This window comes from Ovis aries, chromosome 2, assembly GCF_016772045.2.
Source record: "Ovis aries strain OAR_USU_Benz2616 breed Rambouillet chromosome 2, ARS-UI_Ramb_v3.0, whole genome shotgun sequence".
Lineage (NCBI taxonomy): Eukaryota > Metazoa > Chordata > Mammalia > Artiodactyla > Bovidae > Ovis > Ovis aries.
The window spans coordinates 120,381,080-120,404,647 of NC_056055.1; the positions used below are offsets into that span (position 1 = coordinate 120,381,080).

Consider the following 23,568-nt stretch of genomic DNA (forward strand, 5'->3'; position numbering starts at 1 on the left):
GTGAAAACCTTTTCATAATTCTCATAGTATGGGATGCTTCAAAATAATCTTTGGAATTGAGTACTACTCAGATTAATAACAAACACAGTGGCCTCACCATGGAGGTGAAGTTCTATGATTGTTTTTGTTTTCCATGCCCATGGGAGACATACCCTTTCTCCTGCAGCTCCAGGAAGTCCGTTTGCACCAGGTTCTCCAGGAGAACCATCTTTGCCATCTTCACCCTTAGGTCCTGCAATACCTGGAGAACCAGCTTCTCCCTGTGAAATGGCAGAAATAATGACTGAACTTTAAGTGCCTTTTTTTTTTTTTTTACCTGCTTAGTTCTTAACTATGTTCTATATTTCTAAGAAATAACTGAATCTGTTGAGGCAATACTTACCCGTTCCCCACGTGGTCCTGGATCTCCTTTGGCTCCATTCTTACCGGGTTCACCCTAAATGGAACATAATTGTGGCTTAATAAACAGGGAGAATAGACTAACAAAATCATCATCAGTCACAGCTGATTCAATTACAAAAACAATGAAATCAATATAAATTCAATGGAACAAGAACAAAGAGCCTGTTATTTTTATTGTGAGAAAGAAGCTGCAGCTCTCAGACAATGAAGGGAAACAAACAACTTACTGCAGCACCTCGTTGCCCAGGAGCACCATTGGTGCCAGGTGGCCCTGGAGGACCACGAGCTCCTAACAGCCCAGGAGCTCCAGGAATGCCAGCAGGACCCTAGAAACAATCCAAGGACATTAACATGAGCCAGACTTGAACTTTCTTTTCTAAATAACCGACTTAAATGTCTTATCATGCTAAATACAAAGGAAGCCAGTAATGTGTGTTGGACTGAGATGAGGGTGAGTTGTGGGGACATCTTACCATTTCACCTTTGCCACCAGGACTACCATTACTCCCAGGAGGCCCCTACAGGGGGAAAAGAGCATATTCATAATAATGTCAACAGTGCACCTACATTGAAGTTGTTTACATGAACTGTAAAATAAATTTATTGATGGGTGTTGTGCTTTATTGGGGTAGGAAATGAAGACCCACTCCAGTATTCTTGCCTGGAGAATCCCATGGACATAGGCGCCTGGTGGGCTACAGTCCATGGGGTCACAAAGAGTTGGACATGACTGAAGAGACTTAGCATGCACACATGTTGTGCTTTATAGAGATTAGCTGATTCTTCCAACCACAGGACAACACATAAAAAGTAGCAAAAACTGATCATTATCTGGATAAATTAAAGATAATATGCACTTGGACTAAATTATTAAATAAGTACATAAAGAGAAGAGGGTTTTTTTGGTCTTGTTTTCTTCTCTGAGTTTTTCTGATTGGTGATTAGTTTGGGGCATAGTCTTCAAGGTATCAGATAGCTATTCATCCTCTGCTTCATTTGGTGTCATATAACCACAACATTCATAGATTCTAGAAAAGCACAGACCTCAAAAGTTAATTTCAGTACAATCAAATCAATATTTATCTTATAGAGGCATTGCAGAACACTAAGCATTTTTTTTTCCAAAAAAGTAACTTTAATTGACAGCAACATTAAAATATATGCTTTTCAAGTGTTAATACTCTTCCTTTCAGTAGTTTTTGGTACTTACAGGGGGACCTGGAGCACCAGCATGTCCCTGAGGTCCAGGTTCTCCTCTTTGTCCAGGGGCACCGCTTGAACCAGGAGATCCTGCAGGTCCAACTTCACCCTAGGAGATAAAACCCCTAGTAGTCAGTCTCCCTTTCCACTTCTAATCTCTTATTATTGTTATTGAAGTCACTCAGTCGTGTCCGACTCTCTGCGACCCCATGGACTGTAGCCTACAAGGCTCCTCTGTCCATTGGATTTTCCAGGCAGGAGTACTGGAGTGGGTTGCCATTTCCTCTAATCTCTTAGCTAGTTTATTATTCAGTCCTGCTTAAATCCATCTTCCAAAGGCTGGAGTAGTATGAAAATTAAAGTGAAGTGTCATTAATCATAGGGGAAGAAAAAAATCATAACTGTGTATGTAACTGTGTTATCTCTGTTCACAGAAAGAGATTGGGAGAAAAGAAAAGACATCAGAAGAGATCAGAATACTGAAAGTCAGGGATAACATCCCCTTTGGAGTCAAGGACAGGGCTTCAAACATCCATATAAATCAAAGAAATCCACTTGACTATTAAAAAATCATTTCCAAGAACCACTCCAATGATTTTCTGAAGTCTTCAAGATATATTTTGCATTCTTCTATGGAAATACATGCTTACCTTAGCACCAGGGGAACCAGGGAATCCTGCAGTTCCAGGGGGACCAGGGGGGCCCTAAAAAATGAAAAAAAACATTTCAAGATCTCTTAAGTAAAGGAAAACTCATACCACTGGTAAATAATGAATGGGTACATACACAGTACAGAGGAAAATTGTACAGATAAACACAGTATTATCATCAGAGATGACCATTATGTGGAGAAATAATATGGCAGAATAAAATGAAAATTTGGATCCCCCTTTCCCTACCATTTATGCCATGAATTCTGTGACTTTGTATAGGTTGCTTAGCATTGAAATATCATTTGTAAAATAGAGATAGCATCATTATCTATCTTTGCAAAACTCTTAATTGTCCCATATCCAATATTAGCCCTTAAGTAACGTTGTTAAGCACCATACAGATATTAGCAACTGGCCAAGTATAATAAGGAGTATCAGTATTCTGTTTATGGAGTTTTTAGATTAATTGTTTCCAGATTTTGTTTATGGGATTAGTGTCAGTTTGAATCAGATATTTATGAAAAATGTTGAGTTTTAGGTTTACAGTCCGAATTATTCCAATATCCAATCCCATAATCTCTCGTTACACTAAGCACATCAGGGTTTGACAAAAAGTTGCTTACCGGTTGTCCATCACTTCCTCGAGCTCCATCGTTACCACGAGCCCCCTAAAAAGAGAATTTGATCTCAAACATCTTCCTCTTTCTGAAAGACTGCTCACAAGTGAAGTGATATTTTAACTAAAAGTCTGATGCAACTGAGTTGACTTTTCTTCTAGCATGTGAAAATCTGCTTAATGATATACTTTTAAAGACAAATTATTAAAAATTCCGATATGTACAGCAGTGATCTGATGTAGAAAAATTGGATTCTGTGTTTTAAGAACTGAATGCAAGTTAATACATTTAAAAAATCCTTACCAGATAATAACTATAAAACACTTATTTGTTTGCTTCTAATTATTGTTCATTATGGAAGTGACTTTAAATGCAACTTTATAAAAAAACTTTTGGCAGATTGTCACAGCCTGAAGACTGACCGAGATGCTTATCTGTGACTCGGACTGCAATTGTGTAATGTCAGTAGGAATACTCACTGCGGCTCCAGGAAGTCCTGGCCGTCCTCTCTCACCAGGAGCTCCTCTTGGACCCTAGAGGATAAAGCGAGAAGTGTGGTCTTACTTTCAACAAGACATGTGTAAGAATGGCTGGGGAAGCAGGGAAGCAAGTTCTGCATTAGACGGAAGTTAATAGCAAAGTTGAAAATTGCATGATAAGAAACATAATTACCATGGGTCCAGGAGCTCCATTTTCACCTGGAATGCCATTTTCCCCCTAGAAACATGTAAAATATGTCACCATTTTGTACAACAGGAAAAAATTTATAATTTTTTCAACACAGTATGTTATAAAAAAACATATGGAACTGAAGAAAAAGATTGCATTAAGCAATATCAAATTTTGTAGCAATCTTATATACTATAAATCTCAATTTTTGCATTTTAAAAACTTGAAGACTAAACAGAAGAAGTCAACGTGTTACTTGGGGATACTTAGTCATTTCTAATCTAGACAGTTGTTATCAGCTTTTATGGAAGCTTTAACAGAACATCTCAGTTATATTTTCCTATTATTTAGCTCCTAAAATGCAAAACTCAGGTAGGTTTTGGAAAAATCCAAACCCTAAAATATAAACATTAAATATAGCTATAATATTTAAATAAATTTATTTATCAGAATGTGCTTTTGTTGTGATTTACCTTTAATCCAGGAGCACCAGTTTCTCCTTTCTCTCCATTTCGTCCATCAAAGCCCTATGAAATATACAAAAGTAGTAAAAATATTAAGACCTGTTAACAATTCAGAATAGTTAAAAACTTTACATTAAATTTTTATAGCTAGCTTTAGCACATAGCATTCTTTTCAACACTGACGTAAATGTTTTAAAACTCTGTTAAGTGCACTAAATAACTGAGACATTGATTTTATAGTAAAAAAAAAATGTGATCTAATTAAAAAGTACAATTTAGTTCAGTTAGGAAGTTGCCTTCACTGTAGAGTAGCAAATATCTATGTCATAAATTTTATATCTATGAAGTTGATAGAATTTCCATCTAGTTGTTTGACTCTACCTAATATTTTCTATAGAATAAAGTCATTTGATTTGATCTGTAAATCATATTGACTAAGTCAAGAATAGTTATCAATAGTTCATTTTCATCTTTTCTGACAGTGGCGATGAGACACTTATTCTTTTACAAATATTTTCCATGTACTTAAGTTCAGCTTTATTGCTTCATGTAAAATAAGTAGTTGATTTGGTCAACAAAGTTGATAGATTTAGAAAATGAAGAAACAAAGAACTAGTGGGAATCAGTCATTTTTGGCACACACTCAATTGCCCAATAAAGTTGGCTAGGTAAATAAACATAGCCAAATGGAACAACTTAAGAGTTAATTTAGAAATTGTACTTACTCTATGTCCTTTCATACCAGGAAATCCAGGCATACCAGCTGGGCCTTTCATACCCTAAAAAAAAAGGAAGAAAAAAGATATTAATGAATTTTCAAATAGACTCACAATCCAGTAGTAAAATGCCTTCTATTTTAAAGTAAAATTTAATCATACAATTTCAACTGAAGACCATTGTGATTACTCCAACTAACTCATTCTATACTGAAGACTTACAGGAGGACCAGGTAATCCTCGCTCTCCAGGTCGTCCGGGTCTTCCTGATTCCCCCTAAATGGAGGAGAAAAGGATATATGGGAGCTTGTGTAAGAGAAAACTCACTGCAGCCAGTTAGTGAACTGATTACTTTGTATTTCTCTCACTGAGGATTCATGAACACTGTTAGGCTAAACATATGGTTGTGAGAAAAGCTTCCTCAGCAAAAGGAATGAGGCGTGTTTCTCCCACCTTGACATAAACTTATTAAAAACTGAGGCATCACTCCAAGCAAATATTATGACCAACTCTCAATCCAGTGGGAAGAATTTGCCATTGGAAATTAAAAGGAAAAAGAGAATAGAATAATATTAATGTTGTTTTTTAAGTTTTCGAGTTCATAAAGCACTGATACCAGTTTTTTTATTACAAGAGACAAAGAGAAGAAACATCTTTAGTTAAGTGATACATTCATTGGATGAGGGGTTTTGTTAGTTTTGAATTTTAAAAATGGTATATATACCTATACAAATAGAGCATAGATATTCAGAGATTAACATGAGCTTAAATGTTATTAAGATAGTAACAAATTTTGGAGTAAGGTTTTTCTTTGAGATTCTAGAACATTGGATATATTATTTAGAACATTCCAGCTGGAATTGTACTGTATCCCCATGCATTTCTTAAAAACTTACATCTTTTCCAGCAGGGCCAGATGGACCTATAGCACCAGGAGGTCCTGGAGGACCCTGAGAAAAGGAAATAAAAAACAAATATATCTGTAGATTTTTCTGTTACAATCAATTTATTATTATAATTAGGCATATTCCTAGAAAAAAATTCTTTTAGAAAATACTCTCTATGTGCCTCATTATGAAAATGACACCTTGAGTTAATAGGTTACCTATATTAAATCCAATTATTACTATTTATTAAACTTATTTTTAATGAAAATTAAAAGTACCCTGTATCTGTGTTTTATATATATTTATATATATAGTTATAAATATATTAATACATCATATATATATAACCCAAATACACTTCTACATTTTTTGAGATATTGAACTTTTATGTTTTTATTTTTTTTAGCTTTTAATTTTTACTTTGTTTTAGTTTATAAAACTGTATTGGTTTTGCCATACATTGACATATATATAGGTATTTTGAAATATTAATTTAAACTAACTTCATCTTATTTACACAGCATGTTTTCTTGGTGGACTTTTACAGTATGCTCATTTCAACAAAATTAAGTTTACAAATTATATTTCAAAAGAGTAGACATGCAGGTGGACTGAGTTCCTATAGGAAAATTAATCTATATTTAACAGAAAGAGGATTTGTATTCATACTAGGAAGTGGACTGTTGTGGTGGCTAATTAGCCAAGAAACTCCTAGATTAAAATAGTGTCTCTAAGATATCAAAATGACTGAGTCCAAAGGATCTTTGGAACCAGTTCAACATCATAAAATTACAGTTTATTATTTTAAATAAATTTGATAAATATTTCGTAGGTTATGTTTTAGAATATAAAGGTGGTTTCTATCTAAAACTGTCAATTTATTAAGTATAGCTATAAATGTTACTTACTGCAGGACCAGCTTGCCCAGGTTCACCGGGGGGACCTTGGTATCCTGGAGCGCCCTAGTGGATAGAATAATATGTAAATATTTTTACATTAACTTGATTTGCTGGATGGCATCACTGACTTGATGGACGCGAGTCTGAGTGAACTCCGGGAGTTGGTGATGGACAGGGAGGCCTGGCGTGCTGCGATTCATGGGGTCGCAGAGTCAGACATGACTGAGCGACTGAACTGAACTGAACTGATTGACATCTTGAAGATAGTATGAAATTCGAATTTGTGAATGTAGTCAGTGAATTTTATTTCAGTTTGTAAAGATGGAAACCAAAAATTTTCAGGTCAGAATAGCCCATTCATTCCATTTTACACACTTAATTCTATTGAAACTGCATTGTTTCAGACTTGAAGCCATACAACATACAAATTAAGAATATGATTTAATTTTGCCAAGCTTTTAAGTGCTAACAGTTGGTGGAAAGGAACTAAGCATGAAATTCCAACTTTAAAGGAGTGATAGTTTCTTGGTTGCTACTTCTGTACTTAACTGGGATTATGTCTGCTGGAATAGCAAATTTACAGCAAGATCTGTATTAACTTGCTTCATATAATATTCATGAGAAAGAAATCACCATGAATCGCTATACTTACAGGGGCACCAGGATGACCAGATGTGCCAGGGGGTCCGGGTGGGCCAGGAGGACCCTGTAACACAAATTCGAAGGATAAATACAAAGCAAATGCTCCTGAAATACACTTTATCCAGGCATCAGAGATGCCCCTGTTTGGAATGATGCTGACATCTTTAAAAATGAGAACAACATACCTCATTATGCAGTAGCTATTCATCGATATAATTTATTTTATTAATGTTAAATGAAAATCTCATCACAAAAACATTTTAAATGAAATTCTCTCAGAGTCAATAAAAATTATAGGCAAATGTTATAAAACATTGACCTGAGTTCTCCAAAAGGGGCATTCCAAATCTGGAAAAATCTACATAAAATGCTATGAGAATCTTGGCAACATTAAGATGATGCTGCAACTAGTGAAGAACACTTTTGCCTGGCAGCCCAACTCAATGTGGAAAAATATTAATCTGCATACTATAAACACAAGTTTCTAAAAATAATGATGTAAATCAACCCAATATCACTGAGTTGTGTTGATATGAAGATTTAGATGTATATATAAGACTCACTGTACCTGGGGCAACAATCAATTATAATTATAAATGATTTGTCATTATTCATAAATACAGATTAAATGAAAAATCTTTAGTTTTCTAGCATACTATTTATAAATACTGATAATAAATTTAGAAAATGAGATCTTAAATTTTATGTTGTAATTTAAAAATAAGTATTAGATTTTTTTTAGCTTTTTTTGTTTGCTTGTTTTTTTAGTAAAAATGGTATGTCTGACTGAAAAATAGGATTCATAATGTGAATGTAGCTGAGAAACACGAGATATGACATTTATATAGTTAATGCAATTATCATTCTGGTTTAAAAGGTACAAAAAATAAAAATAAAACAAAACCCAGGCTCTAAAACTTAAAAATTCTCTTTTTACTTTTTACCTACTAAGCATCTTTCTATAAATTATCATTTAGATCTAATAGCTGAAGTTTTATACTTTCTGGTGTTAGAAGTTTTAGAAATACGGGGTCCAATGATCTGGGCAGCAATCCTCCATGATCCCTGGCAATCCAGCTCCATGTCTCATTTACACAGACTTATCCGTTTCTGGCAGTTAAATGATTTACCTTCCCTGGCGCTGTTCTTTCTAAGAGCTGTTCTTCAAAAAGGATCATTTACATGAGACACCATGCCTCAAGCACGCATGCCCACGTTTCAGTGCTTTTTTGATATTTTCTATCAAAACTCTAGGTCATTTACATTGAAGAAAACCCTTTGGGTACAATGTGAATTGCTACCACTTACAGTAGATGAACTTAACGACTTGATAAATTCTGGAAACATTTGTATTTGATTTCAGGATTTGAAGTAAGATGAATTGTGATAATGGATTGTTATCCTGTGGATTGTCGTCTAGATAGGAGCATTTAAATAATGAACAGACATTAAAAGGAGATTCTGAACAACTCAGGTGAAAAAAGAAGAAAAGTGGAAACAAAAAATAACAAAATTTGGTTAAAACTGGGAAATAGAGTGTAAGACCTACGCATGAAGGCAGGTGTGCCCCCTGGTTGTGCAAAGAAGAAAGGAGTGGCCAAACAGGTGTGAAATGAGTCAGTGAAGAAAAAAATGAATTCGAATAGAAGGATCATGGTAAACCTACCGTTTTCTTTCCCAACCTTAACAAAAATAAGCTATTTTGTACAATTCTGCTGTAACACCATGTAACTAGAAGAACAACCAAGGTTTAATAGAATGGAAGGCTAAATAATTCTCAGAAATGCCGACAAACACTTGTACATACAGCTGGCCCAGGATAGCCTGCGAGTCCTACTCCTCCTGCTACTCCAGACTTGACATCATATGCTTCGTACTGGGGAGAATAGTTCTGTAGCAAAGAGACCAGATAGATAGGATCATGTTGCTATATAGATCATAGTTCTTTTCAAAAGCATTTAGTAGAAATGCATGCAACATCTATTCATTGATAGAAAGTTTTCTGCATGCCGGAGAGTCTATGTATGATTTAATTATCTTTCTCATTCTCTCTGTAATTTTAGATGTTAGATGTCCTACAGAAATACTTGCCTATGCAATGCAAAAATTTTTCAACTAACTGTAAGCAATTTTTTTCTAAATAATTTGTTTTTATATGCTTTTACCAAGCATATCATTTCTAAGTAATATCCACAGCTTTGGAAACATAGGATCATAGATTAAGGCCTTGGGATCAAATAACTTGACTCTCACTTTGAGCAGAAAAAATGAAGATGTCAAATTACTTGTCCAAAAGTTACTGATACAAGTAAGATTTATATCTCCAGTTTTTGGTTAATGCCTAGCAGATTCACCAAAAAATAGACATTCCCATAGAAAACAAGCCCAAGAACAATGGAAAGGTTTATATTTTTGTGGATTGTTTTTGAGATTATTTTATTTCGAATTCTTGGCCTAGCAATGGATTCTGTTTGTTAAGATGATAAGGATAAGTTAGACTCTGTCCTTTGCCTCCTGTTGAATTGATTTTTTTTAATCTTTTTTTCCCCCCAACCCACAGTGATTTGTGTATGTGTTTTCTAATTCTTTCTAGTTCCAGGCAGCAGAAACATTGTCTTATTTATTTATTTGTGTACATGCAGAGTTACATGTAGAGTTTACATGCAGAGATAGTGGGTTGCCATGCTTTCCCAGAGGAGCAGGATGTGCTCTGAAGCCTGGGCAAGAGTAATTGCCTAGTCTTTTATAATCCTTTTGACCTGAAGTCATTAAGGAGTGTTCATAACTCCTCAACTGCTTTTTGTACAGACTTTCAGAGGCTTTACCATGAGGATTATAAGGGGAACAAGGCACAGTTGCAGCGCTTCCTAAATTCTCAGGGTTAATTCTTTGGGCAGTTGACTGCTCATTTGTCAAACATAGTGCGTATATTATATGCCTGCTGAGAAGTTGGGAAATTTTGTAAAGATATAGTAGCAATGGCATTAGAATTATGAAGAAAGTGAATTTATTTATAAAACAGGACAGTGCCTAGCACAAACATAAGCACTAAATAACAATTTGATAAATACATAAAATCAGAGAATAGATATAGGGATGCCACAAAAATGAGATGCAATATAGACTAAAGAAGAGAAAATGAACCAGATAGTTTTAAATGGGGGATCTTTCAGTCCCAGAATGTATTACCTGGCCACCAGTAGGACATGATTCACAGATTCCAGGAGGGCCGGGAGAACCTGGGGAACCTGGTGATCCTGGAGGACCAGGATCACCATTTCGCCCAGGAATACCAGGAGGACCCTAAAAAAATAGAGGTAAAAATAGAGAAAACACTGAAAAGTCTTAGTGACTTAGAATCATTATCAAATTGTAGCTTCTGTGCTTTATAAGAAATCAATATATATGATAGGTTTTCTTGGGAATCTATGCATTTTTAAGCAAATGATGTAAATCATCTCAGTGTAATTTATTCCTTTGTATATTGACCTCTATTTTATTTTTCAAGTTGATAAGAGAAGTGAAGACATTAGACAAAGTTTGGGAGATCAAATGCTTACATGCACAGTTACGGATTCTCAGTTTGAGCTATCATGTGTTACTATTTAAATATGTGGTGCTAAAGGAAATGTATAAATGATAAAAGTTCAAATATGGAAAGGTTATTAGAAGGAAGAAAAAAAAATAACTCATCAAGGAACTAATTTCCTTTCACTGTTTACTTACTGGATCTCCCTTGGGGCCTTGAGGTCCTTGACCATTAGGAGGGCGAGTGGGCTAATAAATGGAAAAGATATAGATTAAACACAGAGAAAACTTTTCCATGAAATATGTCCCAATTTCTTACCCTAAATCATATCTAACCCCTGGTTTTAAATAGGAAGGTTCACCTTTTACTGGTAATGCCCATTTGACTCTTTGACAGATATTACCTTGATTTCCTTTCTGGCTCCCATGACATAGGAACTACTCATATGTTTAAATAAGAATCATGAATATGTACAGATTTTCTTTAAACTTACAGCTGTTGGAGGCTGTGGGCAAACTGCACAACATTCTCCAAACGGGATTTCAGGGTTGGGGCAGTCTAATTCTTGGTCGTCACATATTATGTCATCACAGAGAACGGATCCTGAGTCGCAGACGCATATTTGGCACGGTTCTGGTTTCCATACATCTCTATCTGCATAGGCCTGACCGAGATGGGAGCATCCTCCGTCAACAGCTGGAAAATGAGAGAGATGGTGTGATATTTCACATAAAAAAAAAAAATCCAAAAATTAAACTATCAAGAATATTATGTTCTCCTTACATAATTTGCTAAGCAGTCTTAATTAATTATATAGTAATAATTAAAATACCAAATCTGTTTATTAACATCAAAGTAGCACACCAAGATAAAAGTGCCTTAGGGCCAGTAGATATTTTAATTTTGCTTGTAGTAAGAATTTAACACCAGTGGAAATCCCATGCTCACTTAAGCATTTATTTATTAATCGTGCAATTGAAAAGAAGTTTTTCTAATTGCTATTCTTTGCCTTAGCTAGAGATGGAAGTACTAAATTATAAAGATGGTTCTGTCACTAACTCTGAAGACTTTCTGTATTTTATTAACCTAGTTGAGAAATTCAGGGGAAAACTGAGCTACTCTTGGCAACATAAAACTCTTCCAGATTCCTGGGAAAACCTTAGGAAGTCTCATTGTATGTATTGACCATCACTACTAGCTCTGTTGGGCATTAATAGGTCAGTATGATATGCTACAATATATTGCATATCCCATATGGATGTAAAGTGGTCTCCAAATCACTAAATTTTTTTAAACAAATATTGGCAAGGAATATGATAAAATAATAGGAAAAATATGAATCATGACCATGTGTATTTGTGGCTTAAAATGGTCAAAAATTCACTTTGACCAAAATTTTAGACTTGTTTCCTAATTATATGTAGGGTACTGAAATTTCAGTAGCTATTAACAATGAATTGGTTTAAGGGTTGCCAAACTAAAAACTGGTCTCAATTTTTAAAGCAGTGGCTCTGAATTGTGGTTGAATACAACTTTAGCTCTTGAGGGCTACTATGATAACTTGCCAGTAACTGAGTAAATAAATCAGAAGTTACTAAATATCTGCAAAAATTTTTGCAAACGAATCATAAGTATTTGTGTTTTTGTGAAACAGTGAAATTTTATTTTCTCAGAGCCATAATCTTTAAAATGCCTGCTGAAAGAGGCCTGCTTGGGAGAAGGCAAGTAGTTTGAGTACACTTTTTGGTGACTTATGGCCTAAAAGCCTTTGGGAGTATCCTAGATTTTTCTTTCTGGATGCTACATACAGACATGAAACAAACCTTTCCAAGTTCCCATTTTTGTATCCTCTCCATACCTGAATTAATTTTAAATATAGGGTTGGACAAAACATTCGTTTGGGTTTTTCCCATGAGATGTTATGGAAAAACCTGAATGAACTTTTTGACCAACCCAATATTTTGGGTTTAGAGGTTTAACTGACTCAGTAAAAATTTAGAAAAAAAAGTAGAATTTTAGAAACTATGGACTGTACAGGATCCCTCCATTCCTCATTTCCATCTGTGTGTGTACATACAACTGTAATGATCTTGTGCTACACCTTTGATGGATTCAAGAGGCTTAAAAGTCCATTCTTACATGTTATAATTACCCTATGTGGTTTACAGCTAATAAAAGAAAGCATGATTTTTTTCATTGCAATTTTAAGTAGGCAAGAAAGAATCTGTTTATTTTAAAAAGTTATTTTAGTTTCTCCTCCATGTTTGAAACAGATGAGAACACTGGAAAGAAATATTGTCTCAGCTTTAGAGGAGCATTCCTTTACACTTTGTGAGCATAAAAGCTGAATGCCAGAATGCTTACCTAATGTGAATGAAGTAGGCCTATCGAAATGGTGTTTTGAAAGACATGCTTAAGAGAAGTGCAATCTTTTTTCATATTATTTTATGAACAGTAAGGATCCAGACATTAAACTTTTTTTCTAAGGAGAACTGACATCTTATACTTAGAATTAAGTACACTGGTTTTCAGAAAAGGTCTGAAAGTTTTGATGAGATGAAAGATTGTTTAATAAAACTGCATGAAATACACTCTTCAGTGTTTACAGTGGCTCCCTTTTCTTAAATGAATTATTCAAAAACTTTCTTTAAATTAGAATTATATGAAGCATTTCAACAGATTGGTTTTAGTTCAAAATTTTTCTCATTAATAATATGGCTCTCAGGCTTCTCAGCTTCTTTGAAAATATCATTAGTGTACAGGACATTGGCTACACGTAGCAATACTGCATTGTGTATTTGAAATTTGGTAAAAGAGTAGATTTTAAGTGCTTTCACCACACATACACACAAAGGAAACTTTGTGAGATGCTGGATGTATTAGCTGACCTGACTGCGGTGATCATTTCACAATGTGTGCGCATGACAACTCATCATGTTGTGGCCTTGAAAGGGAAAGTTGCTCAGTGAAAGTCGCCCGACCCTTCACGACCCCATGGACTATACAGTCCATGAAATTCTCCAGGTCAGAATACTGGAGTGGGTAGCCTTTCCCTTCTTCAGGGGATCTTCCCAACCCAGGGATCGAACCCAGGTCTCCTGCATTGCAGGCAGATTCTTTATCAGCTGAGCCACAAGGGAAGCCCAAGAACAATGGAGCTGGTAGCCTATCCCTTCTCCAGAGGATCTTCCCAACCCAGGAACTGAACAGGGGTCTCCTTCATTGCAAGTGGATTCTTTATCAACTGAGCTATCAAAGAAGTACACCTTAAATATATACAAGTTTATTTGTCATTTACACTTCAATCAAGCTAGGAAAGAAAAAAAAAGACACCATCAGTTTATACTAACAATTTTTTTAGCTCTTTGCCTTTGGGTCAAGGTAATCTTTCTGTATTTAACAAAGGGCCTGTGTTATAAAAATTAGGTGCTGGATACTGATGATGTATTAAAGAAATGAAGATGACAGAGCTAGGGTCAAGCATCTCACATTTTTAATATCTTCTCTTCCTATGTTTATAATCTGCCTTAAAATTAACATAAAAAATTTCCCTTATGTATTCATACTCCTATGTTTGTGTCTCATTGAAGGTATCATCAAACCTAGAAACACAGTATTTTCCATTCCCTCGGCAAACCAGTAAACAAATAAGCCTAATATTGATATTTAAATTTGTAAATGAATTTGTTAGAATTGGGGTTAAGCCCAATGTTACATAAATGGAAATTATTTAGTTTTTTGTTTTCAAATTTTATTTGGAGTCATACATGTGTGTTATGCTTTTTATAACATAAAGGTCTCAATATAAAGATTGAGTTAATTTGGTGTACTTAAAAAAAATATGATTTGTTCTAAACAAAAAAGAAAGTTGGAATGGTTGAAAAGTAAGAATTAATGCACTTCTAGTTATTGCCATAATTTATCTCGCATCCATTTGAAAGAAATTTGGCTCTCCTGAAGTCAGTTCCTGTAGAAACTTATACCCGAATGTCAGACTTCTTTACTGTTCTATCTCAGTCACCCTTGTTGAAAGAACAGATAATTTTATGTAGTTCCCTTCAACTTTTTGTTTTGTGTATGACCAAATATGGCTGGCAGTATGTTCTCTTAGAAGTTAAACCTCTTACACAAATATCTCACAGTCCTCAGTTTTAGGACAATAGCCTAGTCGTATGTGAGAAAATCATGCCAGAGTCAAGGAAAAAAAAAATGTTTTGTTTTTAAAAGGAATAAAATGCTCTAGTTAGCCACTTACAGTGTTTAGAAATAAAATAGAAAATGGAATTCAGAAACAATAGTCATCTCACATTATTCCCTTCTTTTCTAGATATCTAAATTCGGAGAAGCTTTGATGAAAAGAAATGTTACATACTTTTGCAAATATGTTAAAGAAAAGGCAAATAATCTAATTTTTACTACTGCACAAATAGTAGATTTTCCAATTCCCTCCTTTATTGTTACTGCTTAAACTAAGTCTCCCTGTTCCAATGTATAACTAATTTTAAACCCCATCTCATGTCACTTCTTGTTTCTGATACAAAAAACAGTCCTGACATGAATTCTTTGTGGTCACACAACAATGCATTAGACTAAATCATCATCTAAGTTATAAAACAAAATGAAACTAGTGTATGACATAATCCCTTCTTTGCTTCTTTAATTTTCTAGCTCTTTGCTTTGGAACTTTAGAGAAAAATAAAATTGAGTAACATAATCTTATATTTTCAGATGTTCTTAAAAGTTTTCATTTTGTTGTTTTGGTTTCCATTCTTCATGCAAATTTCTGCTGATTTGATAAAATTTTACTCTTGTGACTAAACTATAATACACTGTAAGTTATCTTTGTCTTAATTCTAGTTTTGGAGTAAAAATTATATGCCTTGAAGCATCCAATCAAATTGTTAATTTAGCTTGAGTAGCAAGTTTAGTCTTTTTTCCTCTTCCTTTCTTACTGAATCTTTCTCAGAGAAAAGGTGTTCTTTAATCTGAACATCTAAAAATAACAGATGTGATATGCAAATTATCATAACATTTTCCTGTTACTGTAGAAAGCTGAATATTTTGTAAGTGTGAACAAAAGGAGTTCATGTAGTTTTCAACTGAAATATATTTGGCTTTTAAATGATACTAATGTTTGGAAAACATACATTTTTATTAAATATGTTTTGGCTGCTATTATTAATCAGAATATGTTAAAATATGTTAGATGAGTTAACAAAAAGGACTGAAAGAAATATCTGTAGACCTATGTAGATGGATAATTTCAATTTTAAAATGGTTTTTGCATGGACAAGGTAGAGTCTTCTTATTCTTATCCCCTACAAAAAAACCAAAGACCAAGAAATTTTATGAATCATTTCTAGATGTTTTCTTGTTTTATTCTTTATAGATATATGATTTTTATGTCTCCAATTAGAAATTTCCTTTAAGATTTTGTCCTGTGAAAAATAAAAATAATTAAAGAATTAGAATTAAAAGTATCATATATCTAACAATCAGCCATTGCATTATAATATAATCTGATTAGTGACAAATTATAAGGATACTGAATAAAACATATTCTACTTGCATAATTACAGTTAGCAAACATCTTTAAATTTTATGTCTGATGACCAAAATGTTCTTCTTTACTTTCCTTATCACTGAATTATGAAGTACTTTAATTTCACCTTCCTTACAGTAATTTTATTTTCCAGTGTTAGTAAAACTCATACTAGGCAGAGTTTGTGTCTGTCTTTCCTGCATCGCAAGCACTGTTCTATATGTTGCATATCTATCCTACGTAATCTTCTCACAAGCCTTCTGAGGTGAGTGCCATCCATCACAATACTCATTTTACAGATAAGGAAGCAGAGATACGCAGACAGGAAGTGATTTCCCCAAGGCTATATGGTAAGAGGTAAAGCTGAGATTTGAACCTAGGGAAGGTTTCTCTAAATTTGATATTCTTAGCTACTACACTCTATTTCCTTTCTGTAGTTTCAAGGGCAGGATAGGCTCTGTCCCATTATAATTTCTAAGTCCAGCAAACTTGAAATCACAATGTAAAAAATCAGGGGTTTCTTTTCTATTTTTTTAAAGGACTAACATTTTTCTACAGAAAATCTTTTCAATCTGGCCTCAAAACAAGAAGACAACATCTGGAATTGAATTCTGTTGTTTATTTTCTTCTGAACTTATGAAAAAGAGTTTAATCTCCAAGACCACCCTAATGACATCCAGACCACCAACAGGATTAACTGGCACTGGGAACTCAGCATATGTTTTACTAGATACAGAAAACCAGGATCCTATCTGCAGCCACAACAATGAACAGATAAGGCTTATGTATCCATGCAGAAAAATATATATATATTTAGGATATCTAAGATTAAGTGGCAGCACATATAGTAACTAAATGAGTCATATTAATGAACTTGTAACTTCATTAAGAGATTCCCTTCTGTATGTGGACATAGATGAACACATCAGGCAGCTCGAGAGAGTTTGTCTGATTTTAATTAACTTGAGAAACAGTCCCTGTTTGCTCTCCTCCACCCCAAATATTATAGAAAACAAAGTTTTGAAAAAATAAATGCCATTTTGCTGAAGCAATAATTTCCTAATCTGACTTTCCAAAGCAAATATAACTTTTAATAGGTCTGGATCCTTTATCTTGAATTTTTACTTCTTTGGGGAACACTAAGCTTTGCACTCTTCTTTGAACTTTTCATTTTGTTCACTAAGATTACATTTTAACGGCAGTTCTTGACCTCAGTCATGGAAAATACAAGGGTTGTATTAGTTAATCTGAAAGGAATCCATCTCTGCTGTGTTTTCATTAGGCGCAGACAGAAATTCTAGTGGTTAATGTAACTTCCCAAACTGCAGTTAACAAATGATTTGTATAAGACTTGCTATCTCATTTTTTCCATTGTCATCGTGACATGAAACAGGCCAAGTTTCCCTTTTGAAAACTCTAGATATTTGTTATACCAAACTACCCCTCTCCTTTCTTTCTCTTTCTGTTTTTTCTTTTAAATGTGGAAAACAACAGCACTGTACTTTTTTCTAAGGAAAACTGTTTTATAAGAAACAGCCCTCTGAGACGTTTCCAAAAAGTTATTGTAGACCTGGAAACTTTACAAATGTTCTTCATGTCCAGCAAAGGCAATAACATCTTTCATCTTTAAAACTTTAACTCTTAAGCAATCCACTTTAATCACTTCAAGGTGGTGATACCATTTGATGTTACAAAATGAAAGACTGATCTGCATAATGTTTGGAACTTTGCGCCAGCCATCCACCGTGGAAACCATGGGGTTTCAGTAGATGGCGCTCTTCTCCCTGAGTGACTACTCAAAAGTCTGGCATGCAACTCTGAGGTGTGGAACGGGGACTTTCGTGAGGGTTTTTAATTTCAACTCTACTCCTGGAAAACTCACATCCAACAATTCTTGATTTTTTATAATGAGCCTGTAGATAAGACATCAACCCAAGAATCTGAATTAGTAAAAAGCACATAACCACAGTCTTTCTTTCTTTACCAGAATTGTTTCCGTGGTTTTGCTCTTTTCTCTTCTAATAGAAATGTTTAATTTCAGAATTTGTTCAGAATCTGTTTACTTATAGGCATTTAGGTCATCTGATGATGAATACTCCAGAGATGGGAAGTAAATGCAAGTTATCATGAATGAAAAACACAAAATTTTGTATCAGTACTTTATTTACTTGAAATTTATATTTTTACAGAACTGAAGATAATTTCTGGTTAAATTATAAAGGAAGCTCCTATTTAAAAAGTAGATTTAACAATTCAAAGTGTTAGACAGAAAAAATTATCTTTTTTTTTTTTAACCTTAGAAGTGCATTAACTCACATGTTTTCTAGGACAATATACAATTTTTTACTATCTCCTATGAATGACAATTAAAAAACAAGAAAATTCAGATACCCTGGGTTAAATGTTTGTTTTGTATCCTCTAATTACCTAAGATTTAACAGAATTTTTGTTCTAGTCTTAATCCCTAGTTGTTTCCTAGTTGTGTCATCTTAGCTAAACCACTGAATCTATGTTATATGACTGACACTGATTTATGTGACCAATTATGTATTCTTTCCTTTTAAAAGTACAATTGTTTCTAGTGATTTTTATGCTGCAGTTTTTCAATAGTTTGGCATGTTTCATTTTAAGGGCAACACAAACTAGAAAACTTGAACGAGATTGATCAGTTATAAATCCCCTCTTAAAGCATAATGGAAATAAGCATAACAGAAAATAGACTCTCAGAACCTGTGGTAAAGAATTGATTCTCTGAGTCTATTTACAGTGGACTTTAATTCTAAAACAATTAAATGCCCACAGTTTATTATCACAGTGGAATTATCAGAGTAACAAAATATAAGCTGAAACATTAGAACACCTTTAATTAAAATAAAAATTTATTTCCCTGCCCTAATGAATCAATATAAGTAATTTTTAATCCTTTTATTTACCAACTAATAAGCTATAACTAAAATACTTATGTCAAATATTCTAAAAAAATCAGAAACTTTACAAATATTCACAAAAGTAGTTATGTTATATGTGTAAAGTTATATACTGAATTTTGAAAATGGCCATAACATGCAAGTCCATTTCCTAAGTCTTTGAATAATTACCATGTTTGTGTGTATGTGTGCTTGACAATATTTTATCAGTAACATACTTATTTTCTTAGCAAAGTAGTATTTAATATTTAAAATTCACAAGTGATATTTTAAAATATCATTCTAAAGTTATGGAATACAGCTGTGTAAAATTTATGTTGGCATTAGTATACAAATGGTAACTGTCTGTCAGCCACTAGGTGGCGAGTCTTTGTATCAATACTTAAAACTTGGCATGTTTATAAACTACAGGAAATATAAAACAGATCACATTTCTCCACTGGTTCAAGAAAACATGTGAATTAAATAGAACTTTCACAGATTTGTAAAAAGACCAAAATTCTGTAAGGACCTGTTTTATGTTCCAGAAAATTCGTGTGAGTCGACTAGAAGTTCATGTTTACTAGGGCTGTTCTGTTTCTATCTGGTATTCTCAGGACATTTATAAGAAACCCATACCCCAGAACTGTATATGAGTATTCTCAATGTGTTGAACATTCAACTACCTCCTATAACCTTCCTATAGCTAATCTATCAGAAAGATTTTTTTAAACCTGTAAGAAAAATAAGATATACTATTTTAAAACAATTTTTTTTCATGACAAACAAAAACAGTAAGCTGAACAAAATCTTTTTCAACTTCTTTTAAGCCTAAAAGCAAAATTTCATGACTATTTATTATATTTTGAAACTAAAGGGAAAATGAAAAGAACTTATGTGATATAAAGATACTGTAGGTATTAGATACTTTTTCCCCTCTAAAGTGGGAATGAGAAGAAAAATAGCCATAATGATTATAAAAGATTGTAACCACCGAGCAACCACAAATATTTTGTCATTCTTTTGAACTAAATGCAAAAGTTTTGCAGTCTTTCCAGTAAATGAGAACTTTGTGATTTTTTTCCCCCTGGAAATTAGGAGAATTTAAGAATTTTTAAAAAGGTAAAAGATTTGATTGAGGTGGGGGATGTGGTAGAAGTCATTTGGTATTTTAGCCAAGGACTGGGAGTTGTGACATCTTCTGGGAGGATAGAATGGGGAGGGAAAGAGAGGAGGGAGGAAAGAGAGTTGAGAACTGAAGGGAAGGAAAGGCAGAGGAGACAGGAGAAAGGAAGAGAGGAAAAAGATGGAGGAGGCACATGGAGGACCCTTGGGGATGCGGGAGAGAGTGACAGAGAAAGAGGAGAGGGAAGAGGAGACATGGGCTTGCCTAGGAAGGGGGTGGGGTGGTAAGTGAAGGAAAGACAAGGGGGAGGAGGTCGAAAGAGGCCAAAAGGGGTGGAGAAAGGAAGGGAGAAGAGGAAAAGGAGGAGAAGAAATAAAGGGAACAAAGAATATGGGTGTTTCTTTTCTTTTGTGACCATGGGCTGAATATAACTGAAGCGAGATCATTGGGTGTGTCCCCTTACTTACATACACAACCTGTGAGGACATTAAAGGCATGATATTAAAATTGAAAAGCTGTTTTCAGACACATGTTCACCAAAGCAGTAGGCTTAAATGTAAACTTTTTTATTATGTGTGTGTAGAAATGTAGATATAAAAACTTCTTGCATCTTCAAATTTAGCACTTAAAGATTTATTTCTATGAAAATTTTAATTCTAATATGTCAGATATTTTCATGACTCTGAGAAGCATATAAATTAAAAGACATGTTTTCACACAATGAAATAATGAACCAAACATGGCTTCGAGGAAAGTACAACATGAAAATTACTGCTTGCACTTATTAGAATATACAGCAAATCAACTTTTTGAAGTCAAACAGCACTAGCGTCTTTACCTTGTTTGCAGAAAAGTCAAACATTCTCTTGAAAATATTTTCATAAATCTTCTCCTTATTAACATAAAAGCACTTAAAATGAAGAACATGCAAAAACACTAGACCCTTAACAATAAAGTATTAGCAAATACATGTTAATCAACTATGTAAGTGCTTGAAAGCGAAAAAAATAGAAATGATGGAACTTCTTTGCAATTTGAACCTGGTTAAAGAACACTCAAGTTACTGTTGCTGTCTTACAGAAATATACTCGGTGATTCTAACAATATATAATATTTCCCTGTAGACTATACTTAAAGCATGCTATTTTTAAATTATCTTATCTTACTGGGTAAACAATGCTTAATACTCTATCCTGACAAAGAACCCAGCATACAAAGGAGAGCATAAAAGTATTACAAGAGACCAATAACTTCAGATTGCTTAGGGAAGCATTCCAAGATGTTAACAATCCAGGAGGGGAACTTTTTAAAGCCGTTTAAAGAGTTTCCAGCGCCGTTAACATGAAAACAAGTTAGTACAAGAACATCTTTTTCTTCAACGACGGGAGAACTTTTAAATACAGAAATGACAATATTCTCTTTAAGCAAATATAAAAGGCACCATCCTGGTCAGTTCTACATTTCACAGCTGGGAGCTGACAGACAAAATTAGCATTTATGAGGCAGAGTTCCTCTTTCTACCTGTTTGTAAGGAGAAGTAAAGACAAAACCCCCGTGAAGTTTCTTGAAAGCAATACCTACTCACCTTCCTGTTGTGCCAAAATAACAGTGGGATGAAGCAGAGCGAAAAGTAACCAGGTCCCCTTTTGCACAAAGCTCATCATGTCTAAATATCAGACATGAGACTCTTTGTGCAAAAAGGAGAAAAGAAAAGCAGGTCAGAGTAGCACCATCAGTTGTTCCCTGCCCTTCAGCACCGGGCCCGTCATAAAACTCAGCCACTGAGATTCCTGTGCTTTGGCCTTAAATAGGAAAAAGTTTGGCTTCCCTCACTTTCCAGCCCCTTTCTGAAATATGAGAGCAGCACCCATCCCCTTAGCAGTAAAAGAAATGATTAATATGCCTTTTTCCCTTATGGAAGACACAACCCACAAAGAAAAATGGCACATCTGGAGTTTGTGTGCATCTGAGTATGTATATGTTTGTTGCATATTTTAGTCATGTGTATATTTGCATAACTTAAAATATATATCAAAATGCTCTGCCTTGAGTTTTAATAAAAGAATTACATGTGTATATTTTAAAATAACCCTTCATTAACAGCTGCATAATTTTGAGAAATTGCCTGATGCCCATTTTTTGAGCATGACTAATTTGCAACCTTGATCTTCCTAGATTTTTATCTTGGGATTTTGCCAGAATCCCCCTTAACTCAATTTAAATAGGGAAGTGCAAAAGATTAACTGGAAGAAAAATCTCTGTTTTTCCCTTTCATTCATCCACCCACTCTGAGTCCCAGAAATTCAGTTTTAAATAAATGTCAAAAGACTATGTATCTAAGGTATGTTTGAATGACACCTGAAAAGTTAGATGCTTATCTCGAGCTGTTTCTATTTCTCACAAATTTCTTTAGCCAGCCAAAGAGGATTCCTTGTGAGATTTCAAATTTTATGCTGCTTGTAAAAGCTGAAATGGATTTTTCTAGAGGAAAATTTAGCCCTTCATGTCTTGACTGTGTAAGAAACAGAAAGAGAAAGACCTTATCTGCGAAATATCAAAATAGTACCAGAAGTTCTCATTTTATCTGGATTGGTATAAATACTAGTATAAATATTTCCAAATTTAGATTTCCATGTGTCTAATTTCCAGACCATATTAACATAGCTTTTCAATGTGTTTATTTCTGGATGTGGGGAGTAATTTCTGGGTTGTATTTGAAAGAAGGGCAAATACCATTTGATAAATCTTTGCAAGAAAAATATGCTCATCCACAGTACCAAGTTATTTCTAGCAATCAAGATATTTCTTTATACCCCAATCATCAGCCCATAGTTCCTTCATTTATCTCTGTATTCTGGTAGAGCTACTCAATTCTAATCACGATCACCTGCATTTATTTTATTTTTGCCCTGTCAACTTAACCATGCCAACTCCATGCCTGTATGTGCACATAAAATTCTCCCCACGTCACAGCAATTCATGGAAGTAACTCCTCTAATGCCTGGTTCAAAACTTTCTTCCATTAAACTTGTTTTCGTGTTCTTTCTCTTTCTGCCAGTCCATGTTACTCAATTTTTACTCAATTCACATAATATCTGCAGAATGCCAGGTTATATCCATGCTATAAGTGAGGAGAGTAGTACACAGGCCTCCCTATAGGCCCAGTTACAAAAAGCACACAGATGTTCCAATATAGATGACATCATCTGGTGACAAGAAAAGAAAACCAGTTGGACCAATCTCTTGTACATCTTCTGATTTTAAACCAGAGAGTCACCACTTAAAGGAAAAAAAAAAGGGTAATGATTGAACAGTC

General features: G+C 34.2%; 1 protein-coding gene across 1 annotated transcript in view; it reads right to left on the minus strand.

The window, feature by feature from the left end:
* The window catches only part of COL3A1 (collagen type III alpha 1 chain), a 40,224-nt gene extending 18,192 nt beyond the window's left edge, over positions 1 to 22,032 (minus strand). The window contains exons 1-20 of the mRNA XM_004004514.5: positions 21,838 to 22,032; positions 11,172 to 11,374; positions 10,876 to 10,926; positions 10,339 to 10,452; positions 8,957 to 9,040; positions 7,160 to 7,213; positions 6,517 to 6,570; positions 5,618 to 5,671; positions 4,944 to 4,997; positions 4,731 to 4,784; positions 4,015 to 4,068; positions 3,545 to 3,589; positions 3,352 to 3,405; positions 2,879 to 2,923; positions 2,253 to 2,306; positions 1,613 to 1,711; positions 876 to 920; positions 630 to 728; positions 383 to 436; positions 153 to 260 (exon numbers count right to left, since the gene is read on the minus strand). Of these exons, the coding sequence (XP_004004563.1) occupies positions 153 to 260; positions 383 to 436; positions 630 to 728; positions 876 to 920; positions 1,613 to 1,711; positions 2,253 to 2,306; positions 2,879 to 2,923; positions 3,352 to 3,405; positions 3,545 to 3,589; positions 4,015 to 4,068; positions 4,731 to 4,784; positions 4,944 to 4,997; positions 5,618 to 5,671; positions 6,517 to 6,570; positions 7,160 to 7,213; positions 8,957 to 9,040; positions 10,339 to 10,452; positions 10,876 to 10,926; positions 11,172 to 11,374; positions 21,838 to 21,916 (1,458 nt within the window). The 5' untranslated portion in view covers positions 21,917 to 22,032. The remainder of the gene's footprint in view (positions 1 to 152; positions 261 to 382; positions 437 to 629; positions 729 to 875; positions 921 to 1,612; positions 1,712 to 2,252; positions 2,307 to 2,878; positions 2,924 to 3,351; positions 3,406 to 3,544; positions 3,590 to 4,014; positions 4,069 to 4,730; positions 4,785 to 4,943; positions 4,998 to 5,617; positions 5,672 to 6,516; positions 6,571 to 7,159; positions 7,214 to 8,956; positions 9,041 to 10,338; positions 10,453 to 10,875; positions 10,927 to 11,171; positions 11,375 to 21,837) is intronic.
* Between the last annotated feature and the right edge of the window lie 1,536 nt (positions 22,033 to 23,568).